This window comes from Strix uralensis, chromosome 1, assembly GCF_047716275.1.
Source record: "Strix uralensis isolate ZFMK-TIS-50842 chromosome 1, bStrUra1, whole genome shotgun sequence".
Classification (NCBI taxonomy): domain Eukaryota; kingdom Metazoa; phylum Chordata; class Aves; order Strigiformes; family Strigidae; genus Strix; species Strix uralensis.
This window is the reverse complement of record NC_133972.1, coordinates 97,120,794-97,145,408: the sequence shown is the minus strand read 5'-3', so window position 1 is coordinate 97,145,408 and position 24,615 is coordinate 97,120,794. Positions and strand designations below refer to the sequence as shown.

General features: G+C 42.9%; 1 protein-coding gene across 1 annotated transcript; it reads left to right on the top strand.

The window, feature by feature from the left end:
- Window positions 1-150: 150 nt before the first annotated feature.
- On the top strand, window positions 151-24,200 carry SRD5A1 (steroid 5 alpha-reductase 1). Its single transcript, XM_074874746.1, has 5 exons — window positions 151-521; window positions 2,517-2,683; window positions 13,668-13,769; window positions 15,897-16,047; window positions 20,426-24,200. Exons 1-5 carry the CDS (start codon window positions 190-192, stop codon window positions 20,490-20,492), a joined length of 819 nt encoding a protein of 272 aa, XP_074730847.1. The 5' UTR covers window positions 151-189; the 3' UTR covers window positions 20,493-24,200.
- Window positions 24,201-24,615: the final 415 nt, after the last annotated feature.

The following is a 24,615-nucleotide window of genomic DNA, read 5'->3' as shown; positions in this document are numbered from 1 at the left end:
GACGCGTCGCAACAGCTCACGCAACACGTCCGTGCAGAAGCGCCTCCCGTGCCCGCGGCGGAGGGAGGGGGCGGCGCAGGCCACGCCCCCGGCGCCGATTGGTCGGCAGCGGCGGCGGCGGGGGGGGGGGCGTACCTCTGGCCGGGCGATGAATGGAGGCGCCGGGGCGCGCGGCAGCGCCTGTCTGCGATGGGGATGGGGACGGAGATCGGCGGCGGCGTGTGCGGGTTCTGGCGGCGGGTGTCGGGCCCGGAGGAGCAGCGACTGCTGGGGTTCCTCTCGTACGGGCTGGTGGCGCTGGGCGCCGCCGCCGCCCTGCTGCTCTGCTTCGTCCCCATGCCCTACGGCCGGTACTCCTCGCGGCGCTTCGGCTGGCTGCTGCCCGCCCGCCCCGCCTGGGCCCTGCAGGAGCTGCCCTCCCTCCTCGTCCCGCTGGGGCTCGCCGCCTGCGGCGGGGCGGTCGCCGCTGCCTGGCCCAACCGCCTGCTGCTGGGCTGCTTCGTCGTGCACTACGCGCACAGGTGCGGCTCTTCGGCCCGGGCGGGGGGCGCCTGCGCCGGGGCGCTCGGCTGGGGCTCATCTCCTCCCCCCCTCCCCTTCGGGTGCTCCCCCCCAGGAGGCGGGGTGCGGCTGGCGGCGGGAGAGGTGGGTTCGGGGTCAGTCTGGAGCTAAACGCCCGACGAACTGTTTTCCGACTGCAGAGAGCAAATTCTGCTGTTAATTAATGCTGATTATTTAATATAATAATCACGAAAGCCTCTTCTGCTTCTTTATGTGAAGGCGTTCAATGTTTTTACACCAAATGGGGAAGTAATCGTGGCAGTGCGGTGCTTGCGGCGTTTGTTTTGCTGCTGCGTGGTGTGCAGTGGCATGCTACGGCGCCTTGCAGAGATGGCATGGAAAGGGGGTGTTCCGTGCTCTCAGCCTGCAGCATCGTCTGTACCCTATAGCTGTAGCTATTGTGGTGATCCCTGTTTAAGCAATGACTTCATCAGGGAGTCTTAAGGGCGTGGTGTTCCAGCAGGGAGAGTTCAACTCGGGGTCCTTGATATCACTTTAATACTGTGAAACAGTAGCTAATTTCCAATTATGTCTTTCAACACAGTGTTCATTTCAGGAGTTTGACTTGATGATCCCTCTGGATCCCTTCCAATTCAGGGTATTCAGGGGCGCATTAAAGCACTGGCAAAGCTGAGGCTGAGTGCCTGGTGTTGCCATGTAGTCAACAGTACTTGAGTATTTTATAAAACTGCTCGGGAGAAGGCAGCTTAGCTGGAGCTTGGGTAAAATTTTTGCTGTTCCCCTCAAGTCATTAACAATAATTACTGACAATGCTCCACAAGTAATTTTGCAACCAGCAGAAATCGATTTGTTAGGCTAGTTTTAAGCTGAGTGTGTGGCTGATATGCGGTTCTTTCCCAGTGCTTATTGCAAGGCACTGTTGCTTTTGATCAAAAGTATTCCACATCCCCACGATCAAGAAGAATGCAGCGTATGGTTGGCCTGGTGGCTGACTGGCTTTGCAAATCCAGGAGTGTGTCTTTACTTCCTCTTTTTGCATTCTTAAGAGTAAAGAGATTAGCTTTGGCATGGGATCTTAACTCATCCTCGATATTTGGGAAAAGCTAAGAAACACAGAGCGAAGGTTTGTACAGAAAGCTGAGCTGTAGTGCAGTTTCTTTTTTCCAGTTGCTTATTGCTATTGCCGGACTGAGGGACTGTTCTGTAGGTGAATGTAGACTGGAAGGGATGTCTGTTAGCCAATTCTGTTTGTTCTAATGTAGTAGACTTGAAATAATCGTATTAATGAATTTGTCATGCTTTCTTGAAAGTTGTTATGCTTTTGCTTCCTCTGGAAAGGCTCCTCTGAAGCAGTAGTCCTTGGGTAGCTGGAAAACATGTGGAGGTTGCTCAGGCTGCAGTAATCCTGCTCCTAAATTATTATAGATTATAATTGAATTGGTAAGTGATTGGGAGTTGGCTAGTGACAGGGGGCAGAGCACAAAAACATTCACCTGTTCTTGTTTGGAGCTTGTTTGGGCAGTTGTGGATTTGTCATGTCTTTAACAGGTGACATAGGGTAGACCAAGATTGTCAAGGGACTTTCAGGGCAAGGAGGAAACTGAGCTCAGGTTAATTTCAAGGGAGTTGGCTTTCCCTCTGGAAGTGCTGGTGGATCTGGTGTAGGGATTGTGAGACCTGGCTCATTTCAGAAAGCTTGGGAACAAACGAGAATAAAAATACTATGTACTTAACATAAGTTACTGCTATGGTCAAAGTAATTGACTTGGATCCAAAGTTCAAAATTTCTTTGAGTGCTGATCTTGTAATTCCAATTAGGCAACAAAATTAACATTTAGTTGTTAAAGCAAGAGTAACTAACTTTCTGAACTAGGATCAAAGACTCTGCTGAGATTTTGAAAAGCAGGATAATACAGACTATAGATTACAGTTTTGAACATCAAAAGATTCTTTCCTGTTTAATGCAGCAATTTTTCTTTCCTTGTTCGCTATAGGGCACTCATATTTCCTCTTCTGATCCGGGAAGGAAAACCAACTCCATTTTTCACTTTTGTGCTAGCGCTTCTATTCTGTGTTTACAATGGATACTTGCAAGGCCGAAGCTTAAGCAACTATGCAAAATACCCTTCAGGCTGGTTAAAAGAGCCATGTTTCATTACAGGTGAGTTAAAACACGTTCTGAGACCATTAGGTGTAGTTTTCCTTTGTCTTCACAGCTTTTTATTTTTTTATTATAATTTTATAGTGTCTTCAGTCCCATTTTACAACTTCTCTTGTAGTTAATTCTCTTGTTTGTTGTAGCTGGAAGCCTTTTAACCTCTTTTATTTTAGAACTGTGAACTGACACCTCTTCCCACAGTGTCAGTGCTAGATGAGCTGACAGTCATCTTTATTCTTTAACACCAAAGTAAATACGGATCATGTATGGTCATGTGTTTTTTTTAATATAGGAACTTGAGGCCTTAAATGGAAGCAGCAGCATACAGTTCTAGAACAAACAAAGCAGATTTTTTACATAATTATGTAGATTAAACTGAAATCCCTCTTTTCTTGATGTCGTAGGTATATAAGGTTTGTATGCAGTCAAACAGAAGTGAACAAGTTCATGGACTAAAACTCCAGTAAGGGTAGCTGCTAAATACTGAGATAACGCTTCTAATGCCAGAAGTCCTTGGTGATAGGATATTTACACATGCATGCACACACATACAGCAACCCACCCACCCTCTTAATGGGAGTGGGCTTTGTCAAAGAACAAAACTGGCTGACAAGGAGAGGGGTGGAAGAGTTGATCGTTCGCCCCTACCAGGAAGTGAGGTTACTTTTATACTTGAAGCCATGCATATGATTAAAAGGTAAGTTATTTAGTGACAAAGTATTTATTGTCTTTGCACTGTTTTTTGTTTCCTGAGCATCTACTTTTGCCTACTGTCAAAATCATAGCATAATTTTCCAAGGAAATCTTTATAGAAGGATCTTTTTGATCTGAAGATAAACGAGAATATTTTACCTTGTCACAATCATCCATTTTGGAAGAGACCTTGAAGATCATCTAGTCCAACTGTTAACCTAGCACTGACAGATCCCAACTACACCATATCCCTAAGTGCTATGTCAGTGTGACTCTTAAACACCTCCAGGGATGGGGACTCCACCACCTCCCTGGACAGCCCATTCCAATGCCTAACAACCCCTTCTGTAAAGAAATGCTTCCTAATATCCAGTCTAAACCTTCCTTGGTGCAACTTGAGGCCATTACCTCTTGTCCTATCACTTGTTACTTGGTTAAAGAGACTCATCCCCAGCTCTCTACAAGCTCCATTCAGGTAGTTGTAGAGGGCGATGAGGTCTCCCCTCAGCCTCCTCTTCTCCAGACTAAACAACCCCAGTTCCCTCAGCCACTCCTCGTACGACATGTGCTCCAGACCCTTCACCAGCTTTGTTGCCCTTCTCTGGACACGCTCGAGTAATTCAATGTCCTTTTTGTAGTGAGGGGCCCAAAACTGAACACAGAAATCAAGGTGTGACCTCACCAGTGCTGAGTACAGGGATAAGATCACTTCCCTGTCCCTGCTGGCCACACTATTTCTGATACAAGCCAGGATGCCATTGGCCTTCTTGGCCACCTGGGCACACTGCTGGCTCATGTTCAGCCAGCTGTCAATCAACACCCCCAGGTCCCTCTCTGACTGGCAGCTCTCCAGCCACTCCTCCCCAAGCCTGTAGCGCTGCTGGGGGTTGTTGTGGCCCAAGTGCAGCACCCGGCATTTGGCCTTATTGAACCTCATACAGTTGGCCTTAGCCCATCGCTCCAGCCTGTCCAGGTCTCTCTGCAGAGCCTCCCTACCCTTGAGCAGATCAACACTCCCACCCAACTTCATGTCGTCTGCAAACTTACTGAGGGTGCACTTGATCCCCTTGTCTAGATCATCAATAAAGATGTTAAACAGGAGTGGCCCCAAAACCGAGCCCTGGGGGACACCACTCGTGACCGGCCGCCAACTGGATTTAACTCTGTTCACCACGACTCCTTGGGCCCGGCCATCCAGCCAGTTTTTTACCCAGCAACGCATGTGCCCATCCAAGCCACGAGCACACAGTTTCACCAGGAGAATGCTGTGGGAAACGGTGTCAAAGGTCTTACTAAAGTCAAGGTAGACAACATCCACAGCCTTTCCCTCATCCAATAAGCAGGTCGCCCTGTCGTAGAAGGGGATCAGGTTTGTTAAGCAGGACCTGCCTTTCATAAACCCATGCTGACTGGGCCTGATCATCTGGTTGTCCCGCACGTGTTGTATGGTGGTACTCTGGATGATCTGCTTCATCAGCTTCCCGGGCATGGAAGTCAAGCTGACAGGCCTGTAATTTCCTGGATCATCCTTCTGACCTTTCTTACACACATTGGCCAATTTCCAATCTGTCAGGACCTGCTGGTAAATGATGGAAAGCGGCTTGGCGAGTACCCCAGCCAGCTCCTCCAGCACCCTTGGGTGTATCCCATCCGGTCCCATAGACTTGTGTATGTCTATATGATGCAGTAGGTCACTGACTATCTCCTCCTGGATTGTGGTGGGGTTGTTCTCCCGGTCTGTCTTCTGGCTGAGGAGGCTGGATTCCCTCAGTACAACTAGTCTTGTTATTAAAGACTGAGGAAAAGAAGACATTAAGCACCTCAGCCTTTTCCTCATCACTTGTTACCATGTTTCCTCCTGCATCTAGCAGGGGATGGAGGCTCTCCCTGGTCTTTTTTTTCTGTTGAAGTACTTATAGAAACATTTCTTGTTTTCTTTGACTGCTGAAGTCAGATTAATTTCTAGCTGGGTTTTAGACCTCCTGATTTCTGCCCTGCATAGCCTCACAGCATCTTTGTAATCATTGTGACTCTCTAGCCCCTTCTTCCAAAGGCTGTAAACTCTCCTTTTCTCCCTGAGTTGCAGCCAAAGCTCCCTGTTCAGCCAGGGTGGTCTTCTCTGTCGCCAGCTTCTCTTACAGCATCTGGGGACTGCCTGTTCCTGAGCCATTAACACTTCCTTCTTAAAGAGTGCCCAGCCTTCCTGGGCCCCTATCCCCTTCAGGATCGTCTCCCAAGGGATCCTGTCAAGCAGTTACCTAAACAAGACAAAGTCAGCCCTTGGGAAGTCCAGGATGTCAGTTCTGCTGCCCCCTCTCCTGGTCTCTCTAAGAATAGAGAAGTCTATTATTTCATGATTGTTGTGCCCTAGATGGCCTCCAACCGCCACATCATCCACCAGTCCTTCTCTGTTCACAGAGAGGAGATCCAGCAGGGCACCTTCTCTGGTCGGTTCACTCACCAGCTGTGTCAGGAAGTTATCTGCCACACATTCCAGGAATCTCTGGGACTGGTCCCGCTCTGCTGTGTTGTATTTCCAGCAGATGTCTGGGAAGTTAGTCTCCCACAAGAACAAGGGCAAGCGATCATGAGATTTCTCCGAAGTGCCTACAGAATACTTCATCCACCTCTCTGTCCTGGGTGGGTGGCCTATAGTAGACTCCTGCTACAACATCTGCCCTGTTGGCCTTCTCCCTGATTCTAACGCAAAGACAACCCACCCCGTCTTCACTACACTTGTGCTTGAAGCAATCATAACAGTCCCTAACATACAGTGCCACCCCACCGCCTCTCCTTCCTTGTCTATCCTTTCTAAAGAGCTTGTAGCGATCAATTGCCACACTCCAGTCATGGGAGACATCCCACCATGTTTCTGTAATAGCAACTACATCATAGTTTTCATGTTCATCATGGCTTCAAGCTCCTCCTGTTTGTTACCCATGCTGTGTGTATTGGTATAGATGCTCTTCAGGTGGGCTGATGTCCCCAGCACCTTTTTACATTTAGAGGTCCTAATTCCAGCCTGAGCTTTCACAGGTGTTACCACAGTTACTGATCCATCCATATCCCTTGCATCTTTGTTGCGCTTCATGTCTCCATCCCTTGCCTCCACTGAGATGGCAGGATGAGGGTCGTCGCTGGCACACCATCCCACAAACTGTGGTAATCTACCCTGTGGCTTATGTCTGGGAGTTCCAGTTTTGTCCCCTTCCCCCTTCAAATCTAATTTAAAGCTCTGTCAATGAGCCCAGCTAACTCCTGCCCCAAGATCCTTTTCTCCCTCTGGGACAAGTGCATCCCACCTGATGCCAAAAGGTCTGGTGTCCTGTATACTAACCTGTGACTGAAAAATCCAAAGCCCTGCCGGTAACACCAGTCTCAGAGCCACAAGTTCATCTGTTGTCTTCTCCTGTAATCTTCCTCATCCATCCCTGCAACTGAAGGGATGGAGGAGAACACAATTTGTGCCCCCGACCCCTTAACCAGTTTCCCCAAGGCCCTGAAATTTTTCTTCACTGATTTTGGACGACTTCTGGTAATATCATCACTACCCACCTGAAAAACCAAGAGAGGTCTCACTAGAGTGGGGAGTTTTATAGTGAGATCCTTTACCCAAGCCCCAGGAAGGCAGCAGACTTCCCTGTGAAGCAGGTCTGGCCTGTATATTGGGCCTTCGACACCCCTCAGAATGGAGTCACCCACTACAATGACCCTTCTGGGGTTCTTTTTAGAATTGGTTTTAATACATGGTCTAGAGTGACCCAGCCTTGATCGACCTTCATCTTCCTCCTTATTTGACTCATTTTCTTCATCCTTCTCTGCTTCATTGATAAGTTCTAGGGCCCCATACCTGTTGAGAAGGGGCACCAAGGAAGATGAAGGAGGTCGGGAGGGGATTTTCTTACCTCCCTGAGCAGGGACCTGTTTCCAGTCTCCCCCATCTCTTAGGTCTGCTCCTTCTGCCTGGTAGCAAGAGGGTGAGGGATCACCTGCCTCTTTTGGAGCCTCCATTTGCTTCAGGGGTGCTAAGGTGCTACTCCACCAATCAATTTCCCTTTCTCACTCCCTAATACTTCTTAATCTTTCAACCTCTTCTTTGAGCTCAGCCACCAGGCTGAGCAGGTCATCCAGCTGATCGCAGCGCACACAGCTGTTGTCACTGCTGCCCTCTGACAGGATTGACAGGCTCAGACACTCCTTGCAGCCAGGGACCTGGACCTCTGCATGTTTGCGTGGCAGCTCCGTCTGGGTCACCATGTTCCTTATGGTAGTGGTTTTGACCCGAGTGGAGACCATAGCTCAGTCTGCTCGTGGAGGACAATGAGATGACTACTAGCTAAGATAAGCTCTAGAGCCAGGAGAGGGGCTATGCCCTGTTTACACGCCTTACCTGCATGAACTGCCGTGCAAATTTCTCACACGCTACACCCTTCTGACACGTCACGCCCTTCTGACGAGCTCCCTGGGGGATGTTCCTGTATGTGAGGGGTATTGGGCGTTGTCACTCTACTCGCCACCCACTCTGAGTCCCCTCTGCCCTGGTTAGAAGCTCACTCTTCCCGCTCAGTGTGGAGGTGGCTTGAGGCACTCCCTCTTTCCATTTGTCAGTCAAAGGCAGAATACTGCGCTGTGTGGATCCTTGATCTGAGCCAGTACCATTCTTGTTATTCTGGAGCCAGAGCAAGTTAGTGTTTCTCCCAGCTTTCTCAAGCCTTTTACGGCAAGAATAAGAAGTTTTTTCTTTTTATTACAGTGTTATTGCAGATGACAATAGAAGACTACTGTGCTAAATTCTGTCATGACTATAAGGTTGAAGAAATTTAAATTGAAATAGAAATCTCTTGCCAAGATTAGGAGACAGTACTGTTTGTGCTTTAAAAATGGAGAAATTGAGGTACAAGGGAATGACTTCAGTGGGCGCTAGGCACTTGGATATACTTGGAATTCTCTTGGTACTTTTTAATCCTAGTCTCCTTAAACTTGGATCCAGCAAAAAACCTGATTAAAAGATCCATTGATCAAAACTGTTGAAGACTCTGATGCAATGGAGGCTTTGTTTCCTAGTTTAGCACCTTAATCAAAAGATATCTCGATACAGTGCTGTAAGCGATGAATCAGGAGCCATGTTCTAGTTCTTCAAAAGCATCTGGCTGTGTCTAAGCCTCAGTTTAAAATGACTGGAAAAAATGGAGTAGAAGATTAGAAAATAACAATAGCAAGAAATCATATTTGCCGAGGGCTAACGAGATATTTTTTCAATCTGTATGAAGTAACATGTGGAAGAGAAATGGGAGATCGTCTGCAAGTAGCAGCCAAACAAGGTTGAGTAGTTGGAAGCTGAAATGAGATAAATTTGCAGTGAAGACAGAAATTTGGAGAAGTGATCAGAAGTTTTAAACAACTGATGTGTTCTGTCTGTGGAGGCTTAGTATACAAACTGACTGTGTTTTCAGATGTTTAGGAGTTAGTTCTGGGAAAGCAATAGTTTATATCTATACAAGCAATTGATTTGGAGCATCAGTACAGTTCTGATGTGGTTCCCTCGTAGTTTTTCTGGACTGTGTGTTAGTTTAGTTCAGAGCAGTGGATTCATCTCTTTTCAGAGGAAATAGAAATGCTCTGCTTCAAATGCAGTACAACACTCGATAAAACCATGAGCTTGCAACCAGTGGGGGAACAGCTTCATAATCTTTCAGCATGTACCTTACACATGTGCCAGTAAAAAACTTGTGAACTTACCAAGACTACCCATGATACCCTGAAGTGGTGAATGCTACGAAGAGGGGCGTATGCACCTGTGTGATTCACCCTTGTGTTCTTTCCTAATGTCTGCACTTCTAGTTGGAAACTCCTTTCTTCCTTTGCTTGCTTTAGCTTCATCAAACCCTTTGCAGTATGCCAAATGTCTTTTCTTACTCCTTTAAATCCCCATTCAACTACTTTCTTCTAATGCTGATGGCTAACCCTTCTGTGCATCAGGACACTTTTCTTTGCAGCAGCTCTGTGAAGCAGAGCAGTACCTGTGACTCAGAAGGTGCAGGTGACAGAACATCAGCACGTAGTCTGTTGCGTGAGGCTTTTTATCTGGCAGTCAGGCAACCAAGCACACATGCCACCTCAGCTCTCTACACAGAACAGACATGAAGAGAGCATGGGCATTGTCCGTATCTGGATGTGGTCTCATGACCAAAGGGTGTGGGTTATTCTGTATCTCTCCTAATATCTACAGGCATCTGGATGTTCCAGATGATCTTGTGCCTTCTTGGAATGACTAACCATACAATCAAAGATGAGGCACTGGTTCACCTGATGTGTCTACTAGGCACTTTCATCACAACTGTAGCAACTGGCCTCCTCCTGTTTCTATACAGCATCTTGCACTGCATATTGTTGAAACCCAGAGTGGGGAGGTAAACCAGACAGCAGTTACCATACTGTCACTCTGAAAGAGCCTGCAGAAGGTCTTTTTGTGTGAGATTCTATATGGATGAGGGTGAAGAGGGCACTGGTGCAACAATGCACACATGCTCTTCTGTTGCACTAGATATTTGGTAATATAGACCTAGTTACTGTCGTTCTTGGGCAAGTGTTCTCCTAGTAGGAACCCAGGCATTAATCTCCAGATTTATCCTGATGAAGGAAAAAAGCCTCTTGAGTTTAATAGTCTTGTGAGGTCGTCTGTGTTGTGTGGTGTATCCTGTGGTTCTGAGAATCTGCTGGAGTACACTGTAGCTCCCTTCCTGTCTACGTGGTGAAAGCCAAGTCATGCAGATCATGGTATATAATCAGCTCTTGGCTCTGTAGAGTGCAGTCCTAGGATTCGGCAATGGTGAGGATCTGAGGATGAGGACAGTGAAGTACAATGCCCAGAGTATGGGCACAGGGAATGTGGTTGTGCAGTACTTCAGGGGAAGGTGGATCTTCAGATTGAGGCAGGGTGCTGTGAAAATAGCCTACATTAATTGGCAGCTTGTCCATGAAGAGAGATTTGATTGTTTCCTTCTGACATTTGGTGGTTTTCAAGTAGGAGGGATTAAAATGCACAGAATCAAACTGATCTATAGTAATTGGTCACTCTTAAAGCAAGCTCCAGTCTTTTTGCATTATCTGAAAAGTTCCTAGTAGTTTATATACTAATTTACAAACAGATACCAATACAGAATACGCAGGTAACATTCTCCAAAAGTACAGTGGCATTTCAGAGAAATCAAAGGGTCTCTAATTTCCTCCCCTGAGAAAGTATCAGTTCTGGAAAGAATACTAAAATTCTAACTTTCAATATAGATTTTTCCTCATGCTGAAACTGAAGTAAATTAGTATAAATATTGTTTAAGTAGAATGAATCTGTGTGCTTGTTAAGAAATTTCCTTTCAAATTATTGTATGGATAGAGAAAATGACTTAGTTGTAGGAATAACATGCCTTGTTTGCTAAGGTAGTCTTAATCTTCTCTGGCAACTAGCAAAGTGATACATAATTAATTACTAATGGTAAGAGAAACAAACTTCTTGTTGCTGGATGCAGTGGGGATTCAGTATTCTCTGACAGAGATTGGATAGAGATCTGTTTTGAAGGAAAAAAGTTAAAATTACTTGTTTTCTTAGAAGTAGAATTCAACAGCATTTGAATTATTCACCCTGTGTTTTTGAATGTTGTCATTATATGACTTGGTCTGTAAATTCTTCATTACACTTATCTAATCTATCTCATGATGATGTAATTACATTGAATATGTAGTTGAAAGGATTATGGGAAAATTTTACTACAAAAGACATTTAACATATGGCATCTACATACCTTGATTGCTGATGGACACTTGCTGCAGTGTGCTGTATGAACAAAAGATTAAGAAACATGCTTGTTCACAAGACTAAATTCTGCTACTAGTTTTGTAATGTAAGAAGATTGTAACAAGCTAATCAAACAACATTGTTTATGTAGGTAATGTAGCTGTTTATGTAGCGCTTAGGGATATGGTGTAGTTGGGAACTGTCAGTGCTAGGTTAACGGTTGGACTAGATGATCTTCAAGGTCCTTTCCAACCTAGATGATTCTGTGATTCTGTAAATAAGGAGAGAGCTTTTGCACAGAAACCTCAATTTCTCTTCAGAGCAGTCATTTCTTCCTAATCCATGTGGAAGCAGACAGCTAGGTCCTTTAGGTAAATGCAGCCCACAAGGGTTTGAGAGAAGAAAGCTGCCTATCTAACAGCTTGTTTGAGAGGCAAGGTCTGCTTATAGCAAGGTCCATTTACACTGTAGCTTTGCTTTGAAATGTAGCTTAAGTCTTGGTAAAGTATGCTCTGACAACCTACTAGTCTTGCAATGTGGCCTTATTCATCTTGATATCCATTTAGTGTCTTTGCTGAGATGGTCATACTACTGTGTTTCTCTGTATTGAAAGAGAACCATCTGAAGGACTCAAGTTATGGTGCAAAAAGGCAAAGCTTTCTTTATCTGTTGTGTGAAGTGACTTTATTCTAGAAGCACATCACTGGCATTTTCTTGGAAATTTAAATAAAAATCAATAACTTTGGAGGTGGATTCAAAACAATACAACGGATCTACCTTCAAAACCTGAACCTTGTCTGCTCCTAGTTACAAAGAATGCTGCCTTCAAAAGAAATTAACATTCATAACATGTAGCCAAAGACAACATGGAAGGGTGAAAATACTGAATTTCAGTCCTAAATGCCCTTTGATTTATCCCATGCAGTTATGGCAACAAGACATAAGGATGCAGAATGTGGCAGTAATCTCAGTTTGTATGAAAGCCTTGTATAAATGGTTAAACTGTTTTGCTGAATGACACAAGTAAATGATGTATGAATTCCTTCACAATTTTATTATTCCTTTTTGTCATGGCTTGAGCCCAGAGGGCAACTGAGCACCATGTAATCGTTCACTTACCCCTTCCCCCCCAGCGCTGGGAAGGAGAAAAAAATGAAACAAAAGGCTGAGGAATGGAGATAAGGATAGGGAGGGGTTGCTCACCCATTAACTGTCATAGGCAAAAGGCAGGCTTATTAGGGGAAGAATAAAAAAGAATGTCACTTTCATTCAAAACACTAATGATAATGACATTTAAGAGACAGAATGGGACAGTGAGAAGCATTACCATATCTTAAAGACACCTCTCCCCACCCCTCCCTTCTTCCCTGTGCTCAGTTTTGTTCCCGATATCTCTACCTCCTCTCCCCAGCAGGGCAGGGGATGGGAGGTGCAGTCAGTCTGCCGCTTCTCCCTCCAAGGTGGGGGGAAGCACTCTTCTGCATTCTTCCCCCTGCTCCATGTGGTGTCCCTCTCATGGCAGACAGTCCTCCACAAACTCTCTCCACTGTGAGTTCTCCCCATGGATGCATTCTGCTCGAGATGCTCTGCCGTGGGTCACCTCCACGTGTTGCAGTCCTCCCAGTGCAGAACTACAACAATGGGGGCTGCTTCTTCCCAAGGAATCCCTGGGGTCCTCCACAGGCCACAGGCGAATCTGCTCCTCTGGTGACCTCCATGGGTGGCAGGGGGCTGGCCCTGCTGTCACCACAGGATACAGGGGGAGCTCTGCTCTGCAGCACCTCCTCCCCTTCATCCACTTTCCTTCCACTGACCTCGGTGTTCTCATAGGTGTCCTTCTTGTAACTCATCCTCAAAGTCCCAACCCCTTCCCAGGGTCCCCTTCTTAAATACATTGTCTCAGAGGCACAGCCACTGTTGCTTATTGGCTTGGCCTTGGCCAGAGGTGGGTCCGACTTGGAGCTGGGGGAACTTTCAAGAATCTTCTCACAGGGGACCCCTGCAGTAGCCCCCTTCCCTCCTACCAAAAACCTCCACCACACAAACCCAGCACACTTTTATTGCACAGAAGTCTGCAGTGGAAACTCTGATATACTGTCAGTCAAAAAAAAAAAAAAAAGATGTGTCCCTCTGGCAGGAATGAGAATGGCTGTTTCTTACAGTGCTTAAAATTTTAGTGTATTTGGTTTTCTATGTGGAAGTGAGGGGAATATACACATTACATCTGTATATATGTGCATGCATACATCTTATGTCTAGCAACATAAGAATAAATTTTATACTTACAGTACTATTCCTGCGTAGAGACCTGTTGATTGCTGTGAGCTCTGCTGACTGAAGAGCTCAGTGTGGAACTGGGATTGTGCAGGATGTCACCAGAATTGTTTATACTGCTTACGTTGCTACTGCTTTGAGATAATATGTGATATACGACTGCAGTTTCTTTTCTGAACAAGCACTTTGGCTCAGTATATTAAAGATAGTATTTTAACTATTTCTCTTCAGGTTTTATAGGATGGTTGATTGGCATGGCAGTCAATATTCATTCTGATCATATTCTCAGAAATCTGAGAAAACCAGGGGAAACTGGTTACAAGATACCGAGAGGTGAGTAAAAATGTTACAGAAATTCATATAGCAAAAGAAGCATCTTGTATGAGGAGAAGTGGAGAGAGCTGGGACTGTTCAACCTGGAGCAGGGAATGCTTAGGGAGATCTTATCGGTACATGATGGGAGGGAACAAAGAAGAGGGAGCCCAGAGGCACTGGGCACAAAATTCAAACACATGAAATTATATCTGAACACATTTTTTGCTGTGAGGGCGATCAAACACTGGAACAGGTTGCTCAGAGAGGTTGTGGAGTCTCCATTTGTAGAGGTACTCAAAACTGGACTATATATGGTCCTGGGCAACCTGCTCTAGCTGACCCTGCTTGAGCCAGAGGGGGTTGGACTAGATGATCTCAAGAGGTCCTTCCAACCTAAAATGATTCTGCGTAAAGATGACCTTCTAAAGCTAGTGTATTTTAGGGGAGATAATAATTTATGATACAAGAGGAAACTGGAAATAGAAGTTTATTCTCTACCTCAGGAAGTGATTTCATAGTGTGGGAAACATTCTATTTTTTTCATCTTAAGCCAAATATTCCAAGGGATCTGTTTCATGATATTGCATGCCTTGTGCAAGTCTTTGAATTTCTTAACCAACTTTGGCTGTACCACTTTAAAAAGTGGTAAAAATGTAACATAGCATTCTCCAACTTTTATGAGAATCATAAAGAAAGACCACCTAAATTATCATCCCAGCGTGGGGGCAGGAGGGGAAGGCAGAAAGTACTCAGCAACTGTGACTGGTCCATCTTATGTTGTCCCACATATGAAGAGGGAGAGATCTTAGGTAACTGGAGAGCAACAACTACTGCAGTGGGGGAGACACAGGGAAAAGAGGACAGAAATCCAAAGGAAGTTAGACATTATAAATGCTGGCCTTCATGGGAAAATGGAGAATAAAAAAGGACTTCTTACGGAGCCTATTGAAGTGTTAAGGTTTATTGACACTTTTGGAAACATTAGACTCTTCCAGGTATTTTACACTCAGTGAGAGCAGAAAAATAATAGTTGCCTCTGAATTCTGCTGTTTCTCTAAGTTTTTCCTTTAGTTGTTTCTCTCCTGGTTTTTAGTGAGATTTTTTAAAATAAAACGAAGAACTAGGTATATAAGGCAGTAGACTGTTATTTTTCACCAAGAAGGTAACTTTAAAATTTTAATAAATGTAAATCCAAGTGCCCATGTGAAAAATGAATATGAACATACTGTACTATACTCAGTGTACAAAAAAGTTCTGAAGAAAATAAGATGTTATTTGCTGCATGATCAGGAGGAGTTGCTCTGTTTGATATTGCTTATCCAGTTTAAGTGCTAGAATTCTGCTTCTCTTTTGTCACAAAAGCGAAGTAATTAAAGCAAGGTCAAAACATGTCCTTTATTACACTTGGCAAGTACTTGTTTGTTTAGTCCCACTGGTAAAGCACATACTGAGATGTTATCAATTTGTACACTAACTTTGGAATTAGGGTGAAAGTTCTTATTTTATAAAATTCCCAGCAGGTGAGTAGTGATTGTTTATGCATAATTGGCTGTAAAACACATTTAATGCAGATGGCCAATTACTTCTTTCACTGAGTGTCAGGGCTGAAGCACTTGACCTGAGAGGGAATTGGGAACAAAAGGGCAACACATTTTAAGCCAGAGTATAAATATGGAACTTTAATTCATAATAATAATATTGTTCATAATTAAGTTAATTTCTAAAGTACTTAAAGAAATTAAACATTGTATGCTAACTAACCCTATGAGTATTTTCTGAGACTCTTAAAGGGGAGCATATTTTCTATTTTCACATATTTTAAAAAAGGTTTAATTTATGATCAAGAAGCCAGTTTGATATCATTGTTAAGTAATTATTTACAGAGGCATGAACTCACTTCTGATACTGGTAAATCTGCTTTTCTTGCATGATTTAAAGAGGAAAAACAGAGGTGGAGAAGGTCTGTCTTAGCATGAGGTCTGAAGGACCCTTCATAGTACAACTTGAACTGAAAAACACTGCCTCCGCTGCCTTTAAAAATTATATAGAGACATTCGTGATATAGCTCTTATTTGACTTACAGTAAAAGATAGCATTGGAGATCTTGATTAAGGTGCTTTTAAAATAACTCTGTCCTGCTTTTAGGAGGAATGTTTGAGTACGTCAGTGGAGCCAACTTTTTTGGAGAGATCTTGGAATGGTTTGGTTTTGCCCTTGCCTGCTGCACCATTGAAAGCCTTGCATTTGCGTTGTGTACACTTTTCATCTTGGGTTCAAGGGCAAAGCAACACCACCAGTAAGTGTTTGTGTCTTATAATTTCTGTTGTCTCTATGCCACACTTCATTTCCATTTCAAAAATTATGCCTCATCCCATAGGGATGTTGCAGAGCAAGTCTTGTAAAAGACTCTGCTACTGCAGTGGAGAATATGATAGAGACTACTCTGAGTAGTATTAAGCACTGCAGAATTTCAATGGGATAGTACTGATCATAAACACACACAATGTACAATGAGGTGGTCAAAATAATGTTTAAATGAACATAGTTAATTCTGGATCTCTAAAGATTATAGACGAGTTTGGGAAAATTGTCATAATTGGTCATATACTATACTTTCCTTTGTGACGCAAACTTGTTTCTATAATGTTAAAATTTTGAAAATCACTCTAACGTCTTCTGTAACAAGCACACTTTAGAGTCAAGTCTATATCATATTGTCTATAATCAAGTGTATAGACAATATGAACAGTTCTGGTAGATGATATTTAATAAAGTCTCGGCTCTGTAATTAAAGAATTACATCTGTATATATGTACTATATTCATAATGTGGCTTTCCTGCTAACAGAAGGATTGTAGTTTGACAAGAATTGTTTCTTGAAAGGATTCCCTTTAAAGAATAGCATGTTTAAAAGGATTTGAACACCTTAATCTTATTTCGGTTATTTTTGGCTTCCTGCTTTGGTTCTTATGCTGAAACTTAGTGGCATAAGAGGAAATAAACATGAATTTATGGAGAAAATAGGCTGAAAAAAATGCCATTGCTAACAGTCTATCAGGGCAGCCATGGCTATGTGGAGTCTTGAAAACCTCCAGAAACAGAGGTTTTCCAGCACCTTGTTTATAGGGTGTTCCATGTGTGTATTACCCTCCCAGTGAACAAGTTTTTCCTGCTATCCAACCTGAACCTTCCAAGCCTGTTGCCTGTGACCATCTCTCCTTATTTTACCACCTGCTATTAGTAAGCAGAGTTGCAGAATATCTTAGTTTGAGAAGGAGCATCTGAAGGTTGTCCTGTCCAGTCATCTGGTGTGACCTGCTCCAACCAGGGCTAACCACAAGGCTATAGCCAGTTGCCCAGGGCCTCATCCAGTTGAGTTCTGAGTGTCTCCAAGGGTGGAGGCTTCAGCATATCTCTGGCAAAGCACTGGAACAGCGTTTTTCTTATTCTTATGGGGAAGAGGGTTTTTTCCTTATGTCCAGTTGGAATTTTCCATGTTGCAACTTCTATCCCCTGCCACTTGTCCACTTGCTGTGCGCCTCCAGGAAAGGTATGCTCTGCCTTCCCTCTAATATTGCTGTAGGTAGTGGAAGACTGCAATTAGATGTGCCTCTTAACTTCTCTTCCAGGTTAAACAAGGCTAGTTCCCTCAACCTCTCCTCTTACATGTTCCAGCTCTGCAGTTACCTTAATGACCATCTGCTGGATTACTCACCAGTTGGTGGACATCTCTATTGCACCAGAAGCCAAAAACTGGAGGTTTGGCAGATACAGGCTCTCAACTGCTGAACAGTGGAGAATAATAAGCACTTCCCTTGACTTGGTGGCTCTATACTTGTTAAAGAAGGCCAATATGCCGTTAGCCTTCATGATTGCTGGGATCCATTACTGACATGTTCAACTTGTCCACCAGGATGTCCACGTCATAGAATCATGGAATGGTTTGAGTTGGAAGGGACCTTAAAGATCATCTAGTTCCAACTCCTCTGTCACGGGCAGGGACACCTTCCACTAGAGCAGGTTGCTCAAAGCCCCGTCCAACCTGGCCTTGAACACTTACAGGGAGGGGGCATCCACAACTTCTCTGGGAAACCTGTTCCACTGTTTCACCACCCTCATAGGAAAGAATTTCTTCCTTAGATCTAATCTAAATCTACCTTCCCATCTTTCCTGTAGGCCCCCTTTAAGTACTGGAAGGCCGCTATAAGGGGCCTTCTCTTCTCTAGGCTGAACAATCCCAACTCTCTCAGCCTGTCCTCATAAGGAAGGTGCTCCAGCCCCCGATCATCTTTGTGGCCTCCTCTGGACCCATTCGAGCAAGTCCATGTCCTTCTTATCTTGGGGGCCCCAGAGCTGGACACAGTACTCTAGGTGGGGTCTCACAAGAGCAGAGTAGAGGGGAAGAATCACCTCCCTTGACCTGCTGGCCACACTTCTTTTAGTGCAGCCCAGGCTACGATTGGCTTTCTGGGCTGTGAGTGCACATTGTCAGCTCATAGTCAGTTCTTCCTCCTCTAATACCCCCAAGTCCTTCTCAGGGCTGCTCTCAATCCACTCATCGCCCAGCCTGTATTTGTGCTTGGGATTGCCTTGACCCATGTGCAGGATTGCACTCGGCCTTGTGGAACTTCATGAGGTTTGCACGGGCCCACCTCTCAAGCCTGTCAAGGTCCCTCTGGATGGCATCCCTTCCCTTCAGCATGTTGACCCCACCACACAACTTGGTGTCATCGGCCAACTTGCTGAGGGTGCACTCAATCCCACTGTCCATGCCACCAACAAAGATGTTAAACAGCACTGGTCCCAACACCGACCCCTGAGGAACGCTACTCGTCACTGCTCCCTACCTGGACATCAAGCTGTTGACCACAACTCTTTGAGTGTGACCATCCAGCCAATTACTTATCCACCAAGTGGTCCATTCATCAAATCCATGTCTCTCCAATTTAGAGACAAGGATGTCATGTGAAACAGTGTCAGATGCCTTGCACAAGTCCAGGTAGATGATGTCAGTTTCTCTTCTCTTATCCACTGATGCTGTAACCCTGTTGTAGAAAGCCACCAAGTTGTCAGGCATGATTTGCCCTCAGTGAAGCCATGCTGGCTGTCACAAATCACCTCCTTATTTTCCATGCGCCCTAGCATATTTTCCAGGAGGGTCTGCTCCATGATCTTGCCAGGCACAGAGATAAGACTGACTGGCTTGTAGTTCCCTGGGTCCTCTTTATTTCCCTTTTTAAAAATGGGGGTTGTGTTACCCCTTTTCTAGTCAGTGGGAATGTTGCTGGACTGCCATGACTTCTCAAATATGGTGGATAGTGGCTTAGCTACTTCATTCACCAGTTCTCTCAGGACCCGTGGAGTACTTATGTGCAGAGCTGCTATCTAGCCACTCAGACTCTGGCCTGCACTTTTGCATGGGGCCATTGCATTCCAGCTGCAAGAGTTTGCATTTCATTCATAATTTTGCTCCATTGTCTTAAATAACTCCCCTTCTAGTACCTGTAGACAGCAATAACAGGGACCCTTTGTCTCTTCCTCACCAGACTAAGCAATGAAAGGTTCCTCAGCCTCTCCTTTATATTATATTCTTCAGGCTCAAATTTCATGGTTGGTTTCTGTCTATCTTAAGCCTTAACAGCGTTCTTTCAGAGCTCTTGACTTACAAAGCATTATGTAAAGCTAAACATTATTAAAGGAAATCATTTGCACTAAAGGAAAAATGCATAAAAATGGAAGAGAGGTACAGAAAAAAAAAAAAAGAAAATACATTTAAGTGAAGAAATATTTTGCTGTAGTCTGTTTAGTTTGAAAAACTTAGAATAAATGACTGAAAAGGGTAAATAGTGTAATGCTGGTATTCCACAGCTGCAGGTTATGCATTGCGTGTTTTGTTCTCTGCTTATTTCAGCTTTGATCTTGCAGTTAGCTATTGTTAATATGAATACCTGCACCTTTAAGGAGCCCAGATGAAGTTAATTCTTTTTTTAAATTTTATTTTAGAGAAGCAGAAGAATAAATATTTGAAAATGGGAGTAAATGTGTGTGTTACATAAGGTGACCAGACAAATAACAACATTTGGTAGTGCTATGGATTTATTCTTTTGAAATTGTCTGGATTTGAAAATAGTCATGGTCTTTGAGGTGGATTAACAGTAAGGCTAGCGTAATGTCTGGCACATTTAGTTTGATTATTCAAATCCTGACTGGAACTGAAGATGTTTCTATCCAGAACAGGACTGGCATTCCAGTATGTGAAGTATCCCTTGCTTCCTCATGAAGTCATTATACAGTTTGATATGTTATCCCCTTGAATGCTTGTGATTTTTTTTTTTTTCCCTTCTCTATTTCTAAAATGCAAACACTCAAGATGCATAACAACATAATTGCACAACAACAGGCTCTTCCTTCCCTGGCTGCTCTTGCCACATCTGTTGGTTTGGTTTCCCATTGCTGGAAGCAGTAACTTTGTTTTGTTGTAGTTGGTAATTAGATGTCATTAGGATGAGTGTGGTAAATGGCAGTTTTCTATCCAGAGGGGGTTCTAAAGGCATTTTTTTGGTTTGTAGCCAGGAAATATATGGATTAAATTGAACACTTTGAACAATTACTTAATGTCCTTGACAGCATTTTGAGGACTCAATACTCATCAGATTTCTGTCTATGTTTTTCAGATGGTACCTTGAGAAATTTGAAGACTACCCAAAGAACAGAAAAATTGTGATCCCATTTGTGTACTGAGCTGTGCTTTTATCACTGTTTTTGAAATGGATGCTTCTTGTAACAGCTAACACTTTACAGGTGTTGGCAGGTTAACATACTCTGATCATCACTGTGACAAAGCCTTTGCATCAGTGCTGCTATTAGTTACTGCTTTTCCTCTCAATGAAAACACAGAATGTGATAGACATGGTGGATAGGAACAGAAATGCTTTTCCAACGGTGGAGGACCATCATAAATGCATTAGGCAATGTGTCTGAATTCACATCATGGAAAGTACTGTACAGGACTTCTGGTGCTTCCTTTTCTGCCTGTGCAGGCTTCTGCTGCTTCCACTTGATCTAGCTACACTGTCCTGAGGATTGTGCCATGAGCCCAATGGTGTGTTCTGCCTGTTATTTGCCAGCATACACAAATGGGGTTGATTTTTTTGCGTCCTTCCTAATTCTTTGTTCGCCCCACCTGCATTTCCAGGAGAACTGATGGTGCAGACCAAGGACATTAGATGAATATAGTTGCTGTTAGGTGAAAGACAGTGTTCTTCCTCCTCTTTGCACTCTTACACAGGTGTGGACACTGTATAGATAATACTTAATGCTATTTACATAGATAGTTGTAGCACACCTTTCCCAAATAATAGATTAAGATTGTCATCCACCTCTCAAATTTAATAAGTATCTCAATATTCAGTGTGCGTTTTCTCACTGAACACTTTTGGGAGGCATTCTTTATTTGGGATACTTAGGCCAGTCTAGTACTGTTAACAATTATGTAATGTTTTCTTAAGTTACTTTATAAAAAAAACTTAAGATTTTTACAAAATTCTCTTACTATGCTGTCTAAAAAAAAATGAAGTGTCTTCCTTCTCGTTGATAACGATCTAGATGATTTTATATTCAAAAAACCTGGAATCTTTTAGTGCTGCTTGTTTTATTAATCTCAGTTCTCATACCCCTACATTTTTCTCCTGAAGGACTCCAGAAAGGTTTCAAAAACATGATGGGATGCCAAGCATACTGACTTCCAAGTTTCAGGCACATCTGTGTCCTTTGCATGCATGTGATATTAAAGAATTCTTTAGAATTGCTGAAAAAAAAAATATCTAACAAATTCTACAGAAAACCTAAAAAACCCCAAAGAACAAAACCCCTAAACTCAAACAAAACCCCCCAAATCAACAGCCAAATAATAATAATTAAAAAAAAAAACAAACAAACAAAAAAACAAACAAAAAACTTCCCATAAAACCCCAAAACTCTGTTGCTAATATACTTTGGAAATCAATGGAAATCAAACTTTTGCCAAGTGTCTTCTGATTTGTTTACACTGTATATGTTGGGTTATGTTCTTCAAAAAAAATTGGTAATATAATTTTGCCAGATGCTGAGTTCTCCAGTATGGTATTGCAGTAAGCTTTGTCCAAAGCTCAAAATTCTGTCTTTGCTGTTGAGTTACACTGCTGTAGTAATCAAAGTAACGTATGTGATGAACTTTACCTTTAAAATTTTAGCTAATAGTTTAAAAAAAAGTACATTCAGGAAATGGACAGTGAAAAAGGACTTTGTGACCCAAGCTTCTGCATAACAGTTGTTTCTTCCTCATCTCCGTCCTGCCATATTTATACAGTGCTTACTGCACTGAAGTCTTGGCTATCATTAAGGTTTTACTCAGTGGTGTAAATAAGTGTGACAAAAAATTCTATCGTTATTGACTGAAATAGTCAAAGGAAGGAGGGAAGAGAAACTGGCTGTCCTGCAGTGGTGATAACTTATCTACAGCTAAACCCTTAAGACTGCCAGTTGCTCCTCATAATGTTGACTGGGATGATCGAGACTGCCCTCAGCCAATATCCAAAAAGTCCAGCTTTGGGAGAACATAGGAATACCCATTCCTTTGACAATAGTGTATTACTTGATTCTTGAACTGTTTAATAATGTTTTTAGCATTTACATCTTTCCTTTGTGTTTTACAGGAAGTTTGAGGCTTTCCTTGTTGTTTTTGTTAACACACTATAATTTGACATTTGATCCTAGCTGTTTTGATGAATGTTCAGTCATGAAGTTGCCTGGGGAGAGAATGGTGGGGAGGATGATTTACTCCTAAATGCTAAAGTGGAGTTACTGGACAATAAAAGTTCTATAGGATCACTTAAGGCATATTCTGAAGAGAATTTTAGAAACCTAGTCTTATATACTGAGATATTTCTAAACCCTATCACATTCCTGTGGCAGTTTTTTAAATCTTGGTATCTAAGTCATCCAGCTATCAAAATCTGTTTTAGGGGACAATATACAGGATTCAAAGAGCACTATCTACTCTAGGTGTTTAAACACTTCCATAGTTTATGGTGAGCTAATATATTTTTAGGAATATATGTTAAAAAATCACTAATGGGGCAACCAACCAGTAAAAAAATATCTGGCTGCAGCACTTCAGTCTCTAATTCTCCACCTTTTTTTCTTTTTTTTGGCCTTTATGAAAAGGCAAAGATTCTTTTAATAGTAAACAGTGAGAGAAACTGCTTAGTGTTCAGTATGTCTCCTTATATACAAGAGAGTTCAACACTATTCAACACTAGCTCTCTGTAGTCAGTAGTCTTTATGGTAGTTTACAGAAAATTTGTACTGATGCCTCAGTTTTGCCCTGGTGCTATGCTGCTAAATATTTATCCTGACTAAAAGTTCAGCTGATTTGCTCACATAATGTTAATTTATGGTTTATATATAGCAGGGTCGGGATCTGAAACATGATGCCCTGACAGCTTATCCATGTTCTTTATGTTACAGAAAAGGAAAAGCTGAGGTCTATGGGATGTGAATGTCAGTGCATTTAGAAATTCTAGTTAATTGGATTATAAAAAAAAAATAGAGAAGAAGGTTTTGTTCTTTGCATGTTTATTTGTGTCTCATAATACTGCTGGAGCCTTAAGTAAAGTACAGAATTTGAGGCAGTTCATTAGAGAACAAGGCTTATGAGGAGCAGCTGAGGGAACTGGGGTTGTTTAGCCTGCAGAAAAGGAGGCTCAGGGGAGACCTTATCACTCTCAACAACTACCTGAAAGGAGGTTGTAGTGATGTAGATGTTGGTTTCTTCTCCTAAGTAAGAAGCAATAGGACAAGAGGAAATGGCCTCAGGTTTTACCAGGGGAGGTTTAGATTGGATATTAGGAAAAATTTCTTCACCAAAAGGGTTGTCAAACATTGGAACAGGCTGCCCAGGGAAGAGGTTGAGTCACCATCCCTGGAGGTATTTAAAAGATATGTAGATGTGGTGCTTAGGGACATGGTTTAGTGGTGGCATTGGCAGTGTTAGGTTAACAGTTGGACTCAATGATCTTAAAGGTCTTTTCCAACCTAAATGATTCTATGATTCTTGCATTTCAAGACCAAGGTATATTGGCAAAAAGCCATATGATAACTTGGTCCAATGCTAGAACTGCCTTTTATTCAAGCAATATCCCATTTATTTGTCATACTTCACTTGTGCTCCTTTCTCCTTTCAGCAGCTTTGACAGAATTTTTCTGTATGAAAATATCTGATACTGAAAAATTTTTCTTGAAAATACATAGTGTGGAAATGAACTCTTATTATGCCCATTCCAGAAGGAGAAAACATGTATGCTTGCTATTGGGTATCGTATCTGTAGCAGTTTTTAACAGACACTTCTATTCAGACTGCCTACATCTTTCCCCAAAATCCTCTACTAATAAAATATGGTTTGCAGTGTCTTGCTTGAATACCTTTTTTCTGTTAGTAATCCTTGCTATAACTTGAGGTTGACCAAGGCTTTTGTACCAGCAATTTCTTTATCCCAAATGAGGTCTTGAGGACTGTAATAGTAAGGTTGTATTAGAATAGGCTAGATGCATATGTGAACTTCATGAGATGCACTCAGAAAATAAATTCTTAAAATTTTAGTTTAGTGATGCATTCTTAGTTATGTAAAACAAAGTACATACCTGAGATGTTCTACACTTGAGGTTAGAGCAAAGATTAACAGAAGCAGAGGGTACTTGTTTGGGTTCCTCTTCTACTGCTAGGTCATGGTGAACTTTTCATTTGGAATAACTGTAGCACCTGCTGTTTCAACTATTTTAGTTGTGGTTCAGCAGCATATTGTCTTTTTGAGGAATGACTTGTCAT

Excerpts from the sequence above, each read along its gene's own strand:
- SRD5A1 (XM_074874746.1), top strand. The coding sequence starts at position 190 with ATGGGGATGGGGACGGAGATCGGCGGCGGCGTGTGCGGGTTCTGGCGG. Across the intron at positions 522-2,516 it reads GTCGTGCACTACGCGCACAG|GGCACTCATATTTCCTCTTC; the intron begins GTGCGGCTCTTC and ends TGTTCGCTATAG. Across the intron at positions 16,048-20,425 it reads AGGGCAAAGCAACACCACCA|ATGGTACCTTGAGAAATTTG; the intron begins GTAAGTGTTTGT and ends TATGTTTTTCAG.